The 19639-nt window shown below is 36.0% G+C and overlaps 3 protein-coding genes across 3 annotated transcripts; 1 reads left to right on the top strand and 2 right to left on the bottom strand.

The window, feature by feature from the left end:
• Positions 1–3284: 3284 nt before the first annotated feature.
• Positions 3285–5245, bottom strand: Nt5a (5' nucleotidase A). The gene has a single exon (XM_019047602.2). The coding sequence runs from the start codon at positions 5226–5228 to the stop codon at positions 3546–3548; it is 1683 nt and encodes a 560-aa protein (XP_018903147.2). The 5' UTR covers positions 5229–5245; the 3' UTR covers positions 3285–3545.
• Positions 5246–5377: 132 nt separating this feature from the next.
• LOC109034450 (uncharacterized) lies at positions 5378–12241 on the top strand. The gene is made up of 6 exons (XM_019047603.2): positions 5378–5542; positions 6355–6464; positions 7646–7837; positions 8880–9034; positions 9528–9795; positions 11349–12241. The coding sequence occupies exons 1-6, from the start codon at positions 5514–5516 to the stop codon at positions 11450–11452; spliced, it is 858 nt and encodes a 285-aa protein (XP_018903148.2). The 5' UTR covers positions 5378–5513; the 3' UTR covers positions 11453–12241.
• Positions 12242–12640: 399 nt separating this feature from the next.
• On the bottom strand, positions 12641–18975 carry Prosalpha5 (proteasome alpha5 subunit). Its single transcript, XM_019047607.2, has 7 exons — positions 18825–18975; positions 17606–17674; positions 16296–16449; positions 15443–15618; positions 14782–14943; positions 13587–13733; positions 12641–12835 (listed from the first exon to the last, which is right to left on the bottom strand). The coding sequence occupies exons 2-7, from the start codon at positions 17672–17674 to the stop codon at positions 12770–12772; spliced, it is 774 nt and encodes a 257-aa protein (XP_018903152.1). The 5' UTR covers positions 18825–18975; the 3' UTR covers positions 12641–12769.
• Positions 18976–19639: the final 664 nt, after the last annotated feature.

The raw sequence follows: 19639 nt of genomic DNA, 5'->3' as shown, positions 1-19639 counted from the left end.
TGATCAAGTCATAGAAAAAAATGCGCTGTGCTCCTGGCACATCGTGAATTGTGAAATCGTTTAAAATTTACTTTAGTACCTATGGGGTACCTGCGTTCAATGTTTTACTTTGCATGTTACCAGAGCTAGGGGGGAATCCCTAGAGAAAAACGACAAAACCAGCGTGAAGGCTACTAGGCTACTTTTAATATTTATGTTCCGTCGCATCGCCAAGGCGCAACGAAACAACTATTCGTACTCTCCGGAATGCGTGAGGTATCACGAGACATTTGAAGGCGTTTTATAAACTGCCAACTTTCCATGTCAAGATTCGTGTGTAGCATGTAAGTGAAATAAATGAAGCGCATGTAAAGCATAATATAAATGGAATTACTGATCTTACGAGCTTCTTAGTGCTGCAGTTATGCCCACATTTACTAGTTTTAATTTTTTTATTGTAGCTTTCGCTCCAGTTGATTATGAGCGTGAAATATGCTCGGATGTGTTTTCGTTCCATTTAAGCTTTTTATACACTATACTACATATCGACGGTGAAAGTCGGCAATCACAGTAACTCGTTTGCGGTGTCTAAAATCTACGCTCACATTTTATTTTTTAAAGTAGACCAAATCAACTATCATTCCTTGAAATTTGCACGGAATTTTTTCTCGCACAGAGAGAAAAATTCACAGAAATTTTCAAGACTGACGTTCAGTAGTTTTTCATTTAAAAAATAAAGTATGACAGGAAGTCTGCGACGTCGCAAACCGAGATACGTGGTTTGCCGTACTTTCACCGTCGATATGTACATTACTACTACAATGTACTATTTTGTATTTTATTGTTGTTTGAGTTCCTTTTATTGAGTTATATTTCTTACCAGGGATTATCTTATTTTCTTAGTTATTAGGGAGTGGTACTGTCCGCAGGGGTGTCGTGGAGCGCCAAAGAGCGCTATGAAAGCGGCTTTTATGTATGTATGTATGTGTATTTCTTACCGCTTGTTTATTTTTAATTCCTCTATACAAATTATCCATTTTCTAAATACAATCCTAGCTTGAGCACACCTAAACTGTTTGGTCAAAACTGCAATAGCGGCGAAGGAAAACCGGCAAAGCCAGCGTGGAGGCCACTTCACTTCAATATTAATGTTTCAAGCAAAAGACAAAAAGTCTTGCCTTTCTCTTTCAATTAATTCATTAAATAAACACGCAAAATGCGTTACCATAATTGGATTGCATTTTGCAAAAAGAAACCACTAGCATTGCAATGATGCTAAGATTGTGCAACTTCATCTTTTGCAATAATATTGCGGAAATCGTGAAAAACTATGAAATTTAGATGGTTATTTTTGTTTTAAATTTACAATTTTTAGCGAGTAAAATAGAAACTATGAATGGATAATCGGGTTTTTCCTCCAAGACCAAAGAAGTTGCACAATATTAGCAACATTGCAATACTAGTGGTTCCTTTTTGCAAAATGTAATCCAATTATTAATCTTTCATCGCATTGCTAAGGCGCAGCAATACAACTATTCGTACTCTCCGGAATGCGTGAGGTATCACGCCACAATTGAAGGCGTTTTCGAAACTGCCAGCTTTCCGCATTGGGATTCGTGTGTTGCATGAATAATGTATCTACTAAAACTGGCTGGCAATATCAAATACATTTACAGTGCTTTTTCAGTACCTTTCCTTGAAAGTTATTCTTTTATTAAAACATATTCACAGAATATTTCAAGGATATATTTTGGTTGGTTTTCTCCTAAAAAAAAAAAAACGAAAAGTAAAAAAACGTAGTCGGAGATTATGAAATATTGCATTTCAGATACGCACTTTTCGGCTTTGGTCATGCATATCGACGGTGAAACTACCAAACCACGTATCTCGGTTTGCGACGTTGCAGACTTCCTGTCATACTTTATTTTTTAAATAGAAAACTTACTCTACGTCAATTCGTGAAAACTTCCGCGATTTTTCCTCTTTGTGCGGAGAAAAATCTGTGAAAATTGTAAGGAATGATGTTGATTTGATCTCCTTCAAAAAAATAAAATGTGAGTGGAGATTTTTAAACGCCGCAAACGAGATACGTAATCTGGTAGTTTCACCGTCGATATGTAACCTCATACAATCTGATCTAGCCCTCTGTGGCATAGTGTTACTTATTCGTAACAACGCATTTTTCGGTTTCATAAAAAAATTTCTGAAATCCGTCGCTCCGTTGCTTTGAAAAGCTTTTGAGACCGCAACTAAAAACCCAAATAAGCCAAGTTCGTGAAACTATGGTGTCGTTGCCTCGACCGGGCTGTGCTGTGTTGCCAATTGTTGGAGGATAGGTTACTTGCCCGGTGGTGGCTACCGCCACTCATGATTTGAACTACATATCTTTCTGGGGGCATGATGCTGCAAAGTATACATTTTTTATTCTTTGAAAAAATGATCAAGTACCAAACTGTTGAAATTTTAAGGGAGAAAATTTAGTACTCTATTTTTTAACGAAAGCTAAGTACAACATTGATGTGTGTCCCCCAGATTCTGAAACTCAATATTACCTACTTCATGCCATGAGAGGTTTAGAACGAGCTTCAGTCCATTAATAGCCATGCGAGTAACCACATTTGTGCTCCGTCACACTTTTTGCCTACTCTACCTAGTAGCAATGACCTTTAAGAAGCATTTATCAAAAACTCTGGGGAAAAAAAACAGTTAAAACGATCATTTAAGGAGACCCTTTTTGCCTATATTTTTTAGAAGTATTTGACTCACAGTTGACTTTAATACTGAAAAAGTCTTGAGAGAACAAATGTGACTTCTTTTAAAGAATTTTTAAACATTTTTCAAACATTCTAAGCTAACAGTGACAAGCTATACGTGACTTTTTAAGAGTTTTTTAACAGTTTTTTTTAAAAGTATCTCACTGAAATTTTATCACTTGTAAATTTCATTTAACAAAATACCCAAAGAGGGTTCCCTGAAACGAACATTTTAACCATTGTCTTTTTAAAATTTACAAGTTTTCTAAACAGTATTATTTTTAACAGTAGTTGCTGTAAGGGTAGTATATTTTGAAGTACTTAGACTTAATTTAATTTAAAGCTGCTCTTAAAATTAAATGAGTATATGAAAGGTCATCATCTACAGAAGAATCGAAAAGTTGCTTGATTTAAATGAGTGAAAGGAATTCCTTCTTTGAAGCTTTTTACGGACAAAACAGAGGAGGCCAACAGCCATGTCAATGAAGCTTTTAGCAAGTTAATTTAAAAAGGAGGAAGAAAGGGAATTTTAAACTGATGCAACTGCTAAGGTACGTAAGCAAATATAAAAAATATAATTGGCGATAAAATTACATTTTATCCATTTATGAGCAACAATTTTTCTTTACAAAATACTGAATAAATTAAAATATATTTGTGACAGATTTTATCAGCCAGAAGACTGGACACTCAATCGATTTGAGTTCACACAATGACTCTACCGCTCTCGACATTTCAATGAATACCTATGCCAATATGAGAGGTAAGTAATGAACAGCATTAGATATACATAGGAAATCTTTTAGCAACAAGTTACGCTTGGCTAATTGTTCCTTTCTGTTTTGTACTTAAACTTGGAGGGCTGAACGGATAGTAACCAGATAAATTTAGAGCTATATTTTGCTCTGCTTCATCAGGAGAAAAACATTCAAATGAATGATCGATAGGAAGTTGAGCCAACACTTCAAGACTAGGAATACAAAGTTTGGAATGCTGGTGGATCATTTTCGCCCAAAGAGTCGGTTTGTCTGATTTTTCATCAAAGAAATATGAACCCCAAAAGTTTGATTTTAAATAAGATTCTGCTTCGTGTCGGGAATTGGGATTTTTTTCTGGATCTGACTCCGCATTGAGTTCCTCAATGACAGCTATTGTATCACAGTTAGAATATCTTGATGGTGTGAAAATATCTTGCAACAAATTATCACCAATGTAGAGGCACTTCGGTTCCTCTTTGCCGGTGATTCTGCCCAAAAATTTATATAAGTCTGGCCAGTTGCCTTGACTATAACAATTATTCGGCTGCAGATCGTCACTGGTAACAGGATCTGTTTCAGTGATTCCTTCGATTTTTAAGAATGGTCGACGGGCAGTGAAAAATCCTGGTTTTCTTGAGTAAAAGACTCCAATATCAAAATACTCTTTCCAGTCATCACCCAGTGCTTGCTTACTTGTCCAGGATGCATAGTCAATATTAGATCCTGTGATTACAAACAATTTCTTTGTTTTCTTCAATTCTCTGAGCCATTTTAGGATGTTAGGACTACTTCTTTTCACATACTTGGGATAGTCGGCTTTAATAGTAGGAAAATATCCTCCTTTGTTCAACTGAAAGTGCTCTCGTGCATACATTTCCTTTAGTCCTTCAAGCATATCAGGAAAAACAGTATATTTTTCCGGTCTTTTACCCAGTTTGATATCAACAGCGTCTACCGCTCTGGCAAACAGTAGGGAGGCTGGGGTGTCAAAGTAGTCCAAAAGTGTCCGCATCTGCTCTGCCAGGGACCCCTCCCAATAAGTTAGAGGATTTGAGCAATATTCAACACCAATATTCCACTTTCTTTCGGGACCGTAAGTTTCAGCTATTTCTTCGTCACTCATTGCTTTCGTTCCGTGGCATGCTCGCAATACAGTGCCATCATGACCAATTTTCAGTATATTCCCCTTAAAATTGTCCAAGATGAGACCTCGCTGTACAAAATCAATTTCGTCCTCAAAGGGTGGGAGGAAGATGCTACTGTCGTATCCTTTTCGCTCCACTAAGTATTTTGCGAACAAATCAAACTCTAGTTTAGCGTTAGCTAAAAGCTGGTACTCACCGAGAGTATTGTCTAGATCAAATCCTATACAGTCGTAGTCATCCAAACTCAATGAGGGTGCCATATTTAACGCACTAGGGCCTGCCTGTAATTTCACAGTTCTTGTACAGTTTTTAGAGTAATCACGCACTATCGCCACTATCACTTTCCTCGCCGGTAGGGGGTTAGTTATTGTTATTGTCGAACCTGCTCCTGTTTCTGCATAGCTCCTGATAAGGACACATCTGTGGCTGGCACTCAGATGTTGCTGTCTCCCATTGGTCGGCGATGCACCGTTGATTGGTGGTGATGCGACTCTCCCGCGATTGCCACAAAAATCAGAACACTCCCGAAAAATTTTGCACCATTTTAATTCCTTTGACTTACTAACCTTTGCCAAAATTTTAGGTCCCATCATTTTCACTGAATGGCGGATGATAAAGGGGGGGGGGGATGTTCTCAGTGAGGGGGCCCTCTATAGGATTCGCCCCCCCCCCCCCCTCCCCCAGTAGTTCTACAATCGGCGGACCAGAGGTGTGGCAACGTTTGAATTGAAGAAGAGGTTAGGTTTTATCACAACAATGATAACAGAGTAATAGTAAACAAATAAATTTCTGTCAAAATCCTGTTCCTTTTACCGTTTCACTTTATAAATATTGTGCATCATTCAATCAACTGTGTATCATCATTTCACACTTCAAAGATGGACAGTTTCAATGCCAAGAAAGATAGGTAAGTAATTAGGACAACATTAATCTTATCTCACTCTGGTTTGTCGTATTTCTTACGTCAAATGTCTTCTAGACTGTACCGAATCTAAACATTTTCCCTTGCTGTGCAATTAAGATTCTGTCTTGCAACTAAGGTGGACAAATGTCTGAGGTGTATCTATGGATAAAATAGTTGGTGTAGGGAGGGCACCTTAGAAATACTTCCTGTAGTGGAAGAAGTCGTGCAGAACTCAGCAACACATAATTAATTTCATAGGCTAATCATGTTCTAGCAGTAAAATGTTATTGACTCTAAAGGCCCTCTAAGTTCTGTCTGAGGGGTATAAAAGGTAGACGGACATCCAGAGGTGGAAGTTATCTGACTGGTTTCAGATAGGAGGGTATTAATTGAAGCGGCGTGTACGGAGACTTCCGATGTCCAATACAGTATTTCAGGATTTGACAGGGCCGATTTCGTTGTAATTAAAAGACACAAGATGGTTTAAGGCATTGAATGTAGAACGATTTTGTAAATAATCCCCCAAGTAGAATTAAATGTTTGCAAAAGAGATCGATCTTATTCATTAGTGTGGTGGGGCAAAAGAGACCACTGCAATTATGAAACCCTGTATCGGACAACGGACGTTTTCACATGAGTTGATTCAATTAGCATGGCAAGTTTGTATCAACTCCTTTGAATTATCATTACACTGTCGATGGTTACAGAGTGAGGAAAAGTTCAATATTTTTTGCTAATTCTCGTTCAATTTTTAGTCAAGTCATTGAGGAAAAATCCTTTTATTAATCAATATTCATTATTTGTTCTGATTATAGAGCGAAGAAAATGAAGAAAGACAAAGTCCACAGCAAAGCGCGCAAGAAGAAGGGAAGTGCAAATGAAGTCAGCAAGAGCAGATCCAATGATACAGTTACAAACACTAACAGTAAGGTCATCTCTCCTATTTATCATTTAAATATGGCTGCAGCCATATTTCTTTAATATTCTTTTGTTTCTCTATTAACTTTTACCTAATAATTTATTCATCCTTCCTTCAATTCTTTATGAGGGTAAGGAGATGAGACTTCTAGAGGTAGTATGTGAAAGCTTTGGGATAGTGCTGCACACAAGGATACCTGGTAGGGCTCCTAGACAACGTCGGTTTTTACTTTGTCCAGGGTGTCAAAAGAAAGCTCTAAAATGTCTCCAAGATGTCCAGGTCTTCAAGATTTTCCACTTAAGTACATGCCTGTAATACTAGAAATTGAAATTCTCAAAGTCTCCTCCAAAGATCTTACAGAAAGAGAAGGAAACTTACAATCGGTAATCTGCAAAACTCAAGATGCATCAGGGTACTACTTTCCAATTTTAGCTTTCATTCGTTACTATCCACAATCTAGCAAATACAAAACGTATACCTGAATGGACTAGTAAGATGATTGGCTGCTTGGAAAGGTTTCCAATGTTAGGAAGCATCCTTGTTTTGATAGGTAAATACCCTCTATTTTCCCTTCTTATGAGCATCCAGTAAGTCTTTCTTTATCCATTCTTTTGAAATGGCTTTTTCTTCTTTTTTTTTGACATGCCTTGATCGCTGGTATTGCACTGTTCAGGTTCTGAGTATTTCCAACTTTACTGAATGTACCCATCAGCATATCTCAATGATCAACACATCCAAACATTTTCAATTGGGATGCTAAGCACCGACCTCTTATGTTTTAGAAAAGTCAGCAAATTGCCAAACCAAGAAAATATCTGCAATTAGGTAATACCAGTGGGTTTTCGAAAGAAATGTTTCGATTATTTCAGTATGTCATAGGTAGTCCAATATTATTTTGCAACTATCAGCAAAAACACCAATGATGATTCCAACAAAATATTTCATTCAGCCAATATTTCTACCTATATATTTTCTACCAGGCTCAGATGTAGGTTTTTATTTAAAAGCCAATCTTTTCACCAAGGTCAAAACTGCCGTTTTTAATTTTGATTATTCGTTATTCTCCAGTTTTTCCAGTGAAGTTGGACTCTCAGATTTGGTGCAGTAATTTTTAACTCTTTCTGGCATCTTACTTGATTCAGTTTGCATGCATGCACTAATCTGTACATTGCATTGCTCATTTTCAGGGAGCACTAAAGTAGCAGATGAAGAAGAATCCAACTCTTCAGGTTCAGACAGTGAAGAATATGAATCACAAAAATATGCTCGATCGAAAATTGTTTCAAATCAATCGTATTATGATAAAAGTTTACCAGATGTTGATCCAGAGCCTTGCGCAGCTAGTTTAGAAGAATTGGCAGCAGCTGATGATGTGACAGGTAAGGATTTAGTTTTAGATTTAGCTTTAAGCAAGGTTATTTAGGCTGGCAACAATAGGACCAACTGGTCCTGTCTTCCTCGTGGCCAGCATAGCACATTCAATGCATACAATACAACAAACTACATCTGACAATATTTGCAAAAAGAAAGAAAAACTGCTTAAAACAAGGAAACACATGAACCTCTAGTGCTAAACATACTTTGACAACTTTAGGGAAAATATAGAAAATATCAATGAATCGACAGTAGATATAATAAATGATAAATATAAATGTAAGTAGGTAAGAAAGTAAATGGATGAATAAGCTGAATTAATCAATCATCATATCAACTGAACAAAAATGATTTTACATCTCTTCTAAAAATATTTAAATTATCCTCTTCTCTCCATGATATGGGCAAACAATTAGAGATCCTAATTGAAGAAACTGAGAAGGATTTATGAAAGATAGCAGTTCTATGAGGAGGAACCTGGTATTGAACACTACAAGGGGCAGTCGACCTGCTTTGACCCACCTGCATGTACAAAGCTTTCAATTCCATAGGCTGATTAATACACATGATGCTCTTCGCAGTTATAACAGTCATGAGCTCTAGTCTCTCAGCCAACTTCAGCCATTTTAACTTTTCAAAGTAAGGCTTAACGAAGTCAAATCAAGACAAGTCATGAATGTAGCGAATACAGGAGTTCTAGGCTGTCCGTAACTTATCCAGCTGCTTAGCAGTAATATCACAGTACACTGGCAGCGCATAATCAAAGAAGGGAACTATTAAAGGAAAAGGGTAGGAAATTTCTATTAATACGGTATTGTTAATGGCATATCCACTCAGCATTCATCTACAAACTATTCCATTGTTTTTTTGTTTGATTTTATTGACCTAGGTAAATACTTACTTACAATTAGTAGCTATTCTTCCATCATCGATTTACTTGTGCAGAATGATGACCAGGCCTTACAAAAAGCCTCTCCCATGACCATGGCGATAATGTCACTAAATGTGATTTCTTCTCTCCTTTTACAATTTTTTCTATCATTTCAGGTGGCATTTTCCAGTTTAAAGGGGAAGCTGATTGGGCATCCTGCCCGGAAAATATCAGTAATCAATATTTTCACATCGACTTAAAGCAACTTGCCTCGAGTCTTTCAGCCGTGCCTTTTTATGATCGTGTCAATCTTTTTCATGATTTTTTTACGGTGAGTGTCCACTGCTATTTTGCCCTCAAATTTTTTGTGACACTCTGCATGGTTTGAAATTCTATACCTCTGGCACACAGTCCTATAATCTCTGAGGTTTATTATTTCATGCTGAAAGATTGCCCTCATTGCAATCGCTTCCTTCTCTTTGCTTGTGAAGAACTATAGACAAAAGACCCAAGAACAAAATATTCTGTTTTAAGAAAAAGACTTAGTCAATTGCTCTCACACCACCACAGTACACCTCTGCAGGCTTTAAAAACAACCCTGACTATCTGGCAAACCCCTGCTCTAAGAATAAAGATAATCCTTAAGAAATTATATTAAAAGCTAGGTTTCTTGTTATCATACTTTTTTTAGTGATCTACTTTTATTTTTTTTATTTTTAATTTATTTCTATATTAATTGATTTAAAAATCACTATGAAGTATCTGTTTTTGGGGTTTCTTTTCTCATTAATACTTTTTTTTAATCAATAATTTTTCTGTTTTAGTCTGATGAGAAACAAGAAATGGACCTCAAGGCCGAACAACAGTTCAAACTCCACTCTCAGAATCTTGGTTCAACAAAAAATATGAAAGATTTGGATCAGCTGCTGTCCAGTGTCAAAAAGCAACAAAATAAAGCAGTAGAACCTCCAAAGACTGTTTCAGAGCCAGACTATGACAATGTTTCAGCGCTCACTGCCCAGTTCAAAAACGTCCGTTCTGATCTAACTGATCTTCTATTCTCCAGTGAGGCTCAGTCAGTCTCAACACCCAGTATGTATCCCTCTATAGTCTTTGATTTTTAAGAAGTCTACAATTTGTCCTCTAAATTAAATTAAATTAAATTCACTCGTGGAAAAATCTCCTACGTCCACTACAGCTCTCCAGAATTGAGGAAGGTTTCGGAGAGAGGTCCCATACCAAAAAGTAACGTCCAGAAAAAATCGCATTTAAAGTTTTCATCCCCATACATTTACCGCGAAGCCCAACCAATGGTCAAAATGCATGCCTCACGTGAACGCATATACCTTAAGTGAATTGAAACCAGCAACTGACTAAAGTTAAAAATCGCCAGAAGCTGAAGGATGAATTTTTACAAAAATCTGTTGTAGACTTTTTTTTTCCAGAGTTTGACGGGAGGTAAATGGTTTCTGTGACTATACAAATATAAGTATAAAACAGATAAAGTCTTTTCTTATCTCAAATTACTACATAAACTTAAAACTTTTTGGGAAAACCGATTTGTTACCAAGTCCCCTATCGTCGCGGCGAAGTATGGAGTCCGCTCCGTCCGCAACTCTCGCTTAGCCAATACGCAGCGGTATGGGATTCCGCTCGCCGCGCACTCTCGCGCCAACGTACGCAACTGCTTGCTCACGGCTCCAACTTCTGTTTCAATTCTTCCCTATCCAGTCGCCTTCTATACTCTCTGGGCGGCGCTCGTCCGTAAGGATTTTCGCTCATCCAAGGACGTAACGTTAACGAGTTCCAACATTTTTGCGCTGACTCTTCAAATAAATATTTAACGCAAGTAATTGACTGAATTGAGCTTAACAGTTGCATTACACTCTAAACTGACGCCCCCGTGCAAGCGAAAAGCATCTAAAAACGTTTTGTCCAAACTAGAGCGCGAAATTCGAAAATTTAAATCGGAAAAAGAGGGATTCCCTTTAAGTCGGAAACCCCGCTAAGTCGGAAAATTTCCGTCGGCCCGATGCGTTCCTAATATCACTTACTTACTTATTTTCTATGCACGATGGCCATTTCGTGTAGTGAAGTGAGTGAAGTGAAGTAAGTGATATTAATCGGTTTTCCCAAAAAGTTTTAAGTTTATGTAGTAACTTGTGTATAGTGCCGATAAAATTTTACAACCGTGCAATATGGAACAACATAGTTTTTCTTATCTGTTCTAAAAAACAAAAACTTGTACATTTTTCTTCATAGTGACCTACATAGTTAAGGAAAAACATTGTTCTGAATTTTTGAATTATATTTAGCCTGTGGATGAAAGTTTGCAGTCCTCTGCCAACTTTTATTTGCAAAAAAATCTCTGAGATTTCCTGAAAAAAAAACTTGTTACTCAACTTCTTTTTATGCTCTTTTCTAAATTTTCAACTCTACTGTTTGTTCTTTTGTTTTCCTATAATTTAATACGTATCTGCAAAAAAGGTACAGTTCAATTTTTGAAAAAACTGTGTGGTTCTAAAATTGCTTTAAGTAACCCTCAAGTCTTTGGAGTCTAGTTTTTCCCAAGCTCTATTGATCATCCTTATGCCAGTCCAACCATCAAATTTTCCCCTTTGTTAAATTTGATTTTTTTTCCCTAGATCCGTCTGAAAAACCACAGATTCCAGAAGAAGAAACCAACTGCTCTGCTCAAGAAGAAACAGAGGATCTCAATGAATGGCTGGACTCCATTCTTGATGATTGAGAAAATCTTCATGCCTTTGAAGGGGGCCTCTCCCAAGAATCATCGTAACTCCTTAGTTGATGCAGGACCATCTTCTTGAGTATTATGTGACGAGATCTAATTAAAAGCTACTTTAACGCCAACAAATTATTAGTGTAGTAGCAGCTTGAGACATGAAAGAAAGGTTAAAATTGTTTTGCCATATATTTATCATTGAATAACTGCTGATTCAGGCTGTTGTTCATTATTTCTGCTATTGACCGAATTTTTTCGGAAAGAAATTTGAAATTTTTTTCTCTCGTGTCTTGCTAGTTGTAAAGAGACAATAATAAGCCAGTGGCCTGATTGTTGAAATTCACGCCAATGCATGAAGACACGAAAATTGGCACAGGTAGTGGCAGGCAAACTAAACCCAATGAGGTTTTTGAAAAGCCTCATTGTTTGATTCATTGCCATGAAAGCTTATGAAGTAACTTTTAATAATTACTTGGTTCAGATTCCTATCATAAAGCAAAGATGCATAAATTGTATAAAAAGGTATTGTTTTATCCTAAGAACTCTTGATTTGGAGAAGAGTAGCAATGTATTTAGTGACCCATGGCTAATTGGGCAAATTTTATATGAAGCATGAATATTTTTGGAATGAGGACTTTTCATAAGCGTAAAGTATCTCATGTAAATTACTTTTACGAAGGGACAATGTAAAATTTGGCTGAGATTGTCGCAACTGTGCCGATATACTTTATTCTATGACTGTGATGATTATTTATTAAATTTCAAGTGGAAAACAATAAAAATATTTATTTTTTATTTGAGTTTATATTTATACTGAACCTTCTTTAAAACATCCAGGAAACTTTGCAACGACATAACTTTGAAGGAACTTTCCAAAAGATCATCAAACGATCAATGATTCAATGGAGGTTACCAAATTTGATTGACATGACAGCATTGTTCAAGTTTTAAGCAAAGTAATTAGATGATTTAGAGGTTTGCTGAATTAATAGTGCTCATTTCTCATACAGGGTATCTGTAAAGTCGTCAACTCCAACAACTTTTGAATGCATGCAAAACGAAATTTTGAGGGTGTCCCTACATCAACGAGAGTTGCTTTCTATACAACATTAATTTTAATGGGGCGTCCCCTTTTAGCATCATGCTAAAAATAGATTTATGAACAATGTGATGAGGAAATAAAGTACTTCTAAGTTGGCAAATCCATTACAAAATAATTTATTAAACAAAGTACTTAAAAATTAACAGGTTGAAAAAATGAAAAAAATATTTAAACTTTATGTTCGAATGAATTCTTACATGAATGAAGAGACTGAATGAAGATTATGATTTAGAGGTCGAGCTTGAAGATGGTTCATCTTTTATCAGTGGTTTGACTTCGCTTAAAGCCTGTGAGAAAGAAATAAAAATATTGGCATTAGAGAAAATATGAGGTGCTTGCTAAACGCTGAATTGTGAGCAGATTCTAAGAGATCCTTGATGGAACCTTGCTGATTGCCACAATGATTAATTTTATTGCTGTTAAAATGGCCTTAAAAAGTTGAGGACTGACATAATGTTGACAAAATTAAAATAACTCTGAGTCCGCTGCCATAAAAATCTACCCTCAGAGCAAACGCAGAAAAAGTGCTTGTGAGAAATTGCACTTGCACATCCAAATCTCAAAATTAAGATGATATGAGGACCTTCCCGACCAGATATACATGTGTATGTCAACGATGCTAAAATTGAGCAATGTCTCAACCACCTATTTAGTTTGAACATTACTATACGCTCTGTTCTGCGATTTTCCTTACATTTTCTCCTTGTTATAATAAATATTTTGGCTAAAAATGTACCATGTAAAAGTCTTTGTATGCCTGTGAAAAAAGAAAGAGTCGCACAATCTTAGCAACATCTACATGAATTTATGCTGTTTGGTTGAAGAGATCCTCATATGCTACTCCCATAACAAGATGGTAGAATAGTGCTGGATTCATACTATTCTCCGGGAAGTAAAGACAAAGACACAATAGATAAGTATAGACAAGAGGCATGACATAAGAGTGTGATCCTCCTGCCATCTGCCATGTCTTCTCCCTTAAGTGATACATGACTCGTGGAGAGAGAGAGGAGGTTTAAAATGTAAACTTTTTCTTACCGCTTCCACTTCCTCCTTTGTGAAGAGATGATAGAGTTTTTCAGGAGTGACAGTAACAACTTCAACGTTGCTAGAATTGAGTTTTTCTTCCATTACTTGTTTCAAAATAGTTAGACAAGCGTTGATGGCTTCAGAGAGTGTCATTGACTGAAACATAGAAGGAATTTATTGTAGAGGACAAAATAACTGAGAAAGAGCAAACATAAATGATTGCTCCGTACTATGCGAGAGCAATAATTATTAAAATCAATTAGCATGAATGGCGGAGAAAACTTAATTTTTTAAAGTCAAACAAAAATCAAGTGCTGTATGATTTGACAATATTTGATTAAAATAACATTTGAAATACAAGTCAAAATGACAAGTCATTCCATGTAAAAACATGGAAGCAATCCATATATCAATAAGGAAGATATTTGGAGGATATGCATGAAATAAAAATAGCAATAAAAAATAACAGATAATCAAGAGGGAAATTAATCAAAAATTAGCATGACAGATGGTTGCTAGTGTGCGCATTGTCACAAAATATCCATCAACTCTTACAGTACTAGATAAAGATTGAATGCGCACACTACGTAAACCACATTAAGAGAGAGAATGCCGTGAAAGAACACTTGCTCTAGAGCAAGAATATGGACATGCTGCAGTAACATGAGTAGATTCGTGCATAACTTAAAAAAGTCCCTCCAAAAGGAAAAAAGCTCATTTAGCCTCTAGAAACAAAACATTTATTGGTGCCATTACTCAAGGAAAAAGGCATCTTTATAACTAGAAAGAATTAGAAAATTGATACTATCAATTTGTTTCAGAAAATAGCAATCCACATCCTGAGTTAATGATGATTATGACTCAGAGGACCAAAAAATACATCAAACGTAGGATAGCTTTCGAGAAAATAAAGTTTTAAATATTCAGCTTAAGTTTCAGTTTGAAATCAAGGAAGTTTCATTACAGGATAGATGCTGAAAATCTTTCGGCAGTTATTTTCTTTCAACTGTCTTGCACAGTTTTTATCTCCTCAGGGGCACAGGTTTTAGGTATCTGGACACAGCATAAACACAGCAGCGTTGTCACTGTCGATCGATTCTCAATTGGTATTGGACAGCAGCTATATAGTCAATGGCAAATGGGGAGTTCACAAATGTCAACTTATCTGACACGAGTTCTATCATCATTTCTATTAAAACAGTACCTTGTGATACACTTCCTGCAAAGTTTGTTGAGCGCCTTCGCTTCCAGATCCGATCGCTTTCGCATCGAATTGAACAAATGTACCAGAGGGGTCCATATGAAATAGTTGTGGTCCTTTCTCATCACAGCCAGCAAATAAGATAGCTACACCAAAAGGTCGACTCTGAAACATAAAAAATAAGAGAGAAATTTAAGCTTGATTGATGATGTTTCAAACGTGGTAAATGAATTTACGATCCTCAAAGCTTGCATTTTAAAATCCATGCAGGTTGCGGGCTGCTAATTTATTTAAATGTTTTCTAAAAAAGAAATCCTTTTTACAGGGTACTGAACTGGGAAAAAAGGAATAGCTCCGAGGGATCATTTTTAAATACCAGGTAACTTAATCACCAACATAGTATTTGGAGTATCTTGAAAACTACGTCTACAAACTCGTTGATGATTGATAAATACGCGTCAGGGTGGACCAAAATTTCTTTTTTCGGTCCACCAAACTTCAAGTCAAACACCAAAACTTCACCATTTTAAACTGAAGTTAAACTAAAAAAATTAAAACAACAAAATAGTCTGAGGGGACTAATCAGTCGGTACTATTCTGTTCCAATAATTTCATTGCACAATGGACACAGCTGAATGATATGAAATAAAAAATATTAGCTTACCATTGCACCACCATCATCACCCGAGTCACCAAATTGGATGGCCAAGTTAGAAACAGCCTGTGCGACAGATTCTACACTCATTCTTTCATCATAGGTGAACCAGTGGTTCTGACACTCAACACGCGCTCTATCAATCATTGTACGGGAATCTGCTATTAATCCACTGACTGCACATCCTGCGATAAAAACAAAGATAAAAGTTGTATTCTCACCATAGACAGGGGTAATCAGTTTCTTGGAATCTCATGTTTTAAGTTTTTTCCTTATTAAATTCATACTCATGAAACAGTTTGTCTCTGAGATGTATGGAGAGGAATAAAAGGTGAGAAACTCTTGGCTGACCATGGCCCCATAGACTGTAAAAATGAAGATCCTTAAAAAATACTAATTGCTTCTGAAAGACTACTCGTTAGCAATCCAATCAGGGCATAATTTTGGTACATGAATACATTTTCTTTGCAACTCATGTCTTCAACAAAAATGTCTTCTCTCATACCTGAAATTTTTTTTTTTAAAAAAAAATAAATGTTTGAAGAAAGTTAGAGCTTTCAAAATGTGTTCAGGTTATTCCATTACATAACATAAGATTCTTCATCCATTATTTTAATATCACTGCAGGCATTATTTGTGTTTCTTAAATATCTTGTGACCATAATTTTATTTTGAATCCAAAGCGCTTACCATGCACATTAAGGGGTTCTTTGTTTCGTTGGTTTATGTGCATATTTTTAATCTTTAATCTTGGATATTGTAAATGAAATGTGTTGTTCAGCAATTGCTTAATATTTCTTACTCACACTAACAGAATAAACTGAAAAGAAAAAACACGCAGATTTCAAACATATCTACTCACCAACATGTTTATCGACTTCAACTATTTTTTCAACAGTATTGGGTTCCATTAAAGAAGATGTGATTCGTTTTTCAACTGCTAAAACTACACCTTCAGAGGTACAGATGCCAATAGCTGTAGATCCTAATTTAATTGCTTCAATGGCATATTCAACCTAAAAATATTGAATAAAACAATAACATAAGTACATAAATAAGTGTTGGTGGTGGTACATAATAAATATAAATAAATAATAATTCAATTGGAGTAATTAACAACGAAGATAATCATACGATAGCGACGAAAATGATTGATTATTTTTGACAACTCAAACACAGCCTCTGAGCTTCTGTGATCAAATAAGGTCAATTTCTAGGTGAGTGCCTACTAGTTCCATTCATTATGTGACTTTCCTTTTCAGGACCAAAGAAAGTGAAAATGGTGAATCAGGCTAAGAATAAACAACAATGTACCTACATAAAAAATACCTGGCAGTTTAGAGAATATTTTTAGCTTTGATTGTCAATTTTGCTTTGTTTTTTCGTTTAATTATTTGGAATGTATGTGTATCATTCTTATTTTTTCTATTCATTTCATCCATCCCTCCCGTCTTGGAAACACCTATATCGCAAGGATCAATCCTCTATTCTTAAAATAATCAGGTACCTCACTTAAGTAGTACCTCAAAATATTGGTAGAACTTACAAAAAAAAGTAATGTTGAGATAAAGTATTTGACAAATTCAGTTAAAAAAGAGAGGACACATAAATCTGTTTTACGGACAGTAGAAAAATAAATTAGGATTGCAAAATTGGAAAAATTGATTCTTTCAAATTGGTTAGTAGGGGAAATTAAAGGGTACTGGTAGAAACTATGTTGCTTTGGGGGAAACATGGATAAGCGTTGTCTAGCTAAGCTTTATAAATCCTTTGATGAGCAATCACCTTTCTCTCCTTCTCAAAGAGAAATTCTTAGATTATGAAAACCTTTCCAATACAGAGATATTTCTATGGATGTCTACTTCCTCCATATATTTTAGCCTGAGGGTAAATTATCATGACTTTTGGTGTCATCTGAGAATTTTGATAGTAAGAAAAATAATGATATACCTTGCACTACCTCATTTTTTACCTGTTTGGCAGTAGCTGCCAAAAATTTTGCAGAAACGTTGCTTAACAAAATGGCACCGTGTTATTTTTGGTCATTATCATAAGCTGACACTATAGCAACAACTCTGCAACCTTTCTAGCAACCATTATGAGGCTAATATTGAATCTCTTTCTCTTGGCCTCCCTGTGGGACCAGCTTTAAAAGCAAATGTACTTACTCACCTGGAAAATTCTACCTTCTGGTGAGAATGTGTTTACACCTCGATCGTACTCAGAGCGGGAGAGGAACATCTGCGGCAAAAAAAGTAAGATAGTATTAAAAAAGGGCTATTTTGCTGTAAAGTTTCTAAGAGAGTGACTGTTGATAGAGTGAAGGACTTCATAATCCACAAAAATGCCACATAGTAAAGTACCATAAACATTACGTTATGATGTCACTGATGAGTACTTAAAATTCGAGGTAGTCATTAAATTCATAAAGGGCTTAGGACTTGGCCCTGATTTGGAAACAGAAAATGAGGGAACTGTAAAAATGAAAACGTAGGTGACATAATTAGTCGATAGGTGATTGAATCAATTTGAAAAAAAAAGCAGCAATATCGAGCTCTATCTGTGGCCTGCAGTACATATTAAAGGTAGCGATCCGAATAGAAGATCCTGTGGTAAATGCGAAAAGCAGTGGGCTTCGCTTTTATTGATGGAGCAATTAAGTAGCTAAAATATGCCTTGACATAGGAGTTAGGAGAATAAATGAAGAATTTGCCCAAAAAAGTACTTTGGATGTTGTAATAATATTGAAAAATGTTAAAAATGTACTCAATTCATGATCCACTATGAAATCAGACCAAACTTCATTTAACAAATTTCTAGGAGTTCTATATCTATGGATTCCATACTGAGTCTGTATTTAAAATGAATAAATCCTCTTCACAAATATTTTCAGTACAGATTGTCACTATAGAGTAGATGATGGAAATGAATGTACTTGTAAAATACATAAAGATTTCATTCTGCTTTGAGGCAAGAATTAAATGAGCCAAGTCAACACTGCACACTGAAGCTTAAATGTTGAGCACTACACAATGAGTGTTAGCTCAATAAAATTATTCAGCAAACATACAGAAATTATTTTGACAATACCGTTCTCAATGGAGTGTAGGCTCATTCAAATTTTCTGCATATCATCACTGAAAGTTTGAAGAGGTGAACTTCTCCAACTTGAGATATTCAAAGGCTACGTACACGATGGTGTGTAAAAGAAGAAATGGATCTTAAGGTAATAAAATAACCAATACTTTACGGCAAGTTAGAGAAAATTAATAGCAAAAGTTGAGAGACGTCAATCGACAAATACATCATGTGCCAGACAGTCATAGAGAATCCATGATAAAAGAATGAAAGCTGAGGAATATAAAATAAAAACACGATAAATAAATATTACCTTGCTATTAAATAAAAGAAATACTTGAGATTAAAACAAACTCTTCACAGATTTTCACTAAATGCAGCTGGGAGAATACTGAAAGTTTCACGCGATGTAAATAATAACCTCAAAAAAGTGTAAACCGCCTTGTCATGCGATGGCCGCGCTGTCTGGGTGCCGACGATAGCAACTGTGGCCGGGAAAAGGCGCGGAATTCGAATTTCTTCGCTCACAATCGGATCTTCTCATGAAAGTCATTTGGACAGGAGAGATGGAAAACATGAAATTTATCCGCGTGAAAGTTCACAGGAAATTCCGGAGGATGAATTCAGGAGGCCAAGAAACGTCTAGAAACAGTGTCTCTAGACTTTAAAATGTTTCACCCCAAGCTTAAAATATTGACACGTTGCAAATGCTCTCGTTTGGTTTCGAAGTTAGGTTGGGGCTTTTCTCTCTAAACTCCCCTTTGTGCCCCCCTTTCGTGTATAGCACTTCAGGAGACAAAATACAGGGCATAATACATCAACAGGAAAAACATTTGAAACGCTTCCGGATCTCCAAAGGTTCAATGATTATTTTCGAAAAAAATTGATACATTTCAAATTTTGTTAACTTTGTTGAACCTTTAGAAATTTCGTGGCATTTCACGTAAAATTTAATAATCCTAATTTCAAAACGTGACATTTCACTTTCTATCTCTGATTTGGACGTATTTCTACCTAACAGAAGTATGTGCAATTTTAAAACTCTCCAGTGGAGCAAGTTTTGCAGAAACCATTGACGTATCTTTCCTAATAGATCGATTTCTGCCAAATCTGGTAACCATGACTTTT

The sequence above is a fragment of the Bemisia tabaci genome, chromosome 6, assembly GCF_918797505.1.
Source record: "Bemisia tabaci chromosome 6, PGI_BMITA_v3".
Taxonomy (NCBI): domain Eukaryota; kingdom Metazoa; phylum Arthropoda; class Insecta; order Hemiptera; family Aleyrodidae; genus Bemisia; species Bemisia tabaci.
The sequence above is the reverse complement of the archived record's forward strand: the minus strand, read 5'-3'. Positions and strand labels throughout refer to the sequence as shown.

Excerpts from the sequence above, each read along its gene's own strand:
- Prosalpha5 (XM_019047607.2), bottom strand. The coding sequence starts at position 17,674 with ATGTTCCTCTCCCGCTCTGAGTACGATCGAGGTGTAAACACATTCTCA. Across the intron at positions 16,450-17,605 it reads CAGAAGGTAGAATTTTCCAG|GTTGAATATGCCATTGAAGC; the intron begins GTGAGTAAGTAC and ends CAATATTTTTAG. Across the intron at positions 15,619-16,295 it reads TGAAGTCGATAAACATGTTG|GATGTGCAGTCAGTGGATTA; the intron begins GTGAGTAGATAT and ends TTTTTATCGCAG.
- Nt5a (XM_019047602.2), bottom strand. The coding sequence starts at position 5,228 with ATGATGGGACCTAAAATTTTGGCAAAGGTTAGTAAGTCAAAGGAATTA.
- LOC109034450 (XM_019047603.2), top strand. The coding sequence starts at position 5,514 with ATGGACAGTTTCAATGCCAAGAAAGATAG. Across the intron at positions 7,838-8,879 it reads AGCAGCTGATGATGTGACAG|GTGGCATTTTCCAGTTTAAA; the intron begins GTAAGGATTTAG and ends CTATCATTTCAG. Across the intron at positions 9,796-11,348 it reads TCAGTCAGTCTCAACACCCA|ATCCGTCTGAAAAACCACAG; the intron begins GTATGTATCCCT and ends TTTTTTCCCTAG.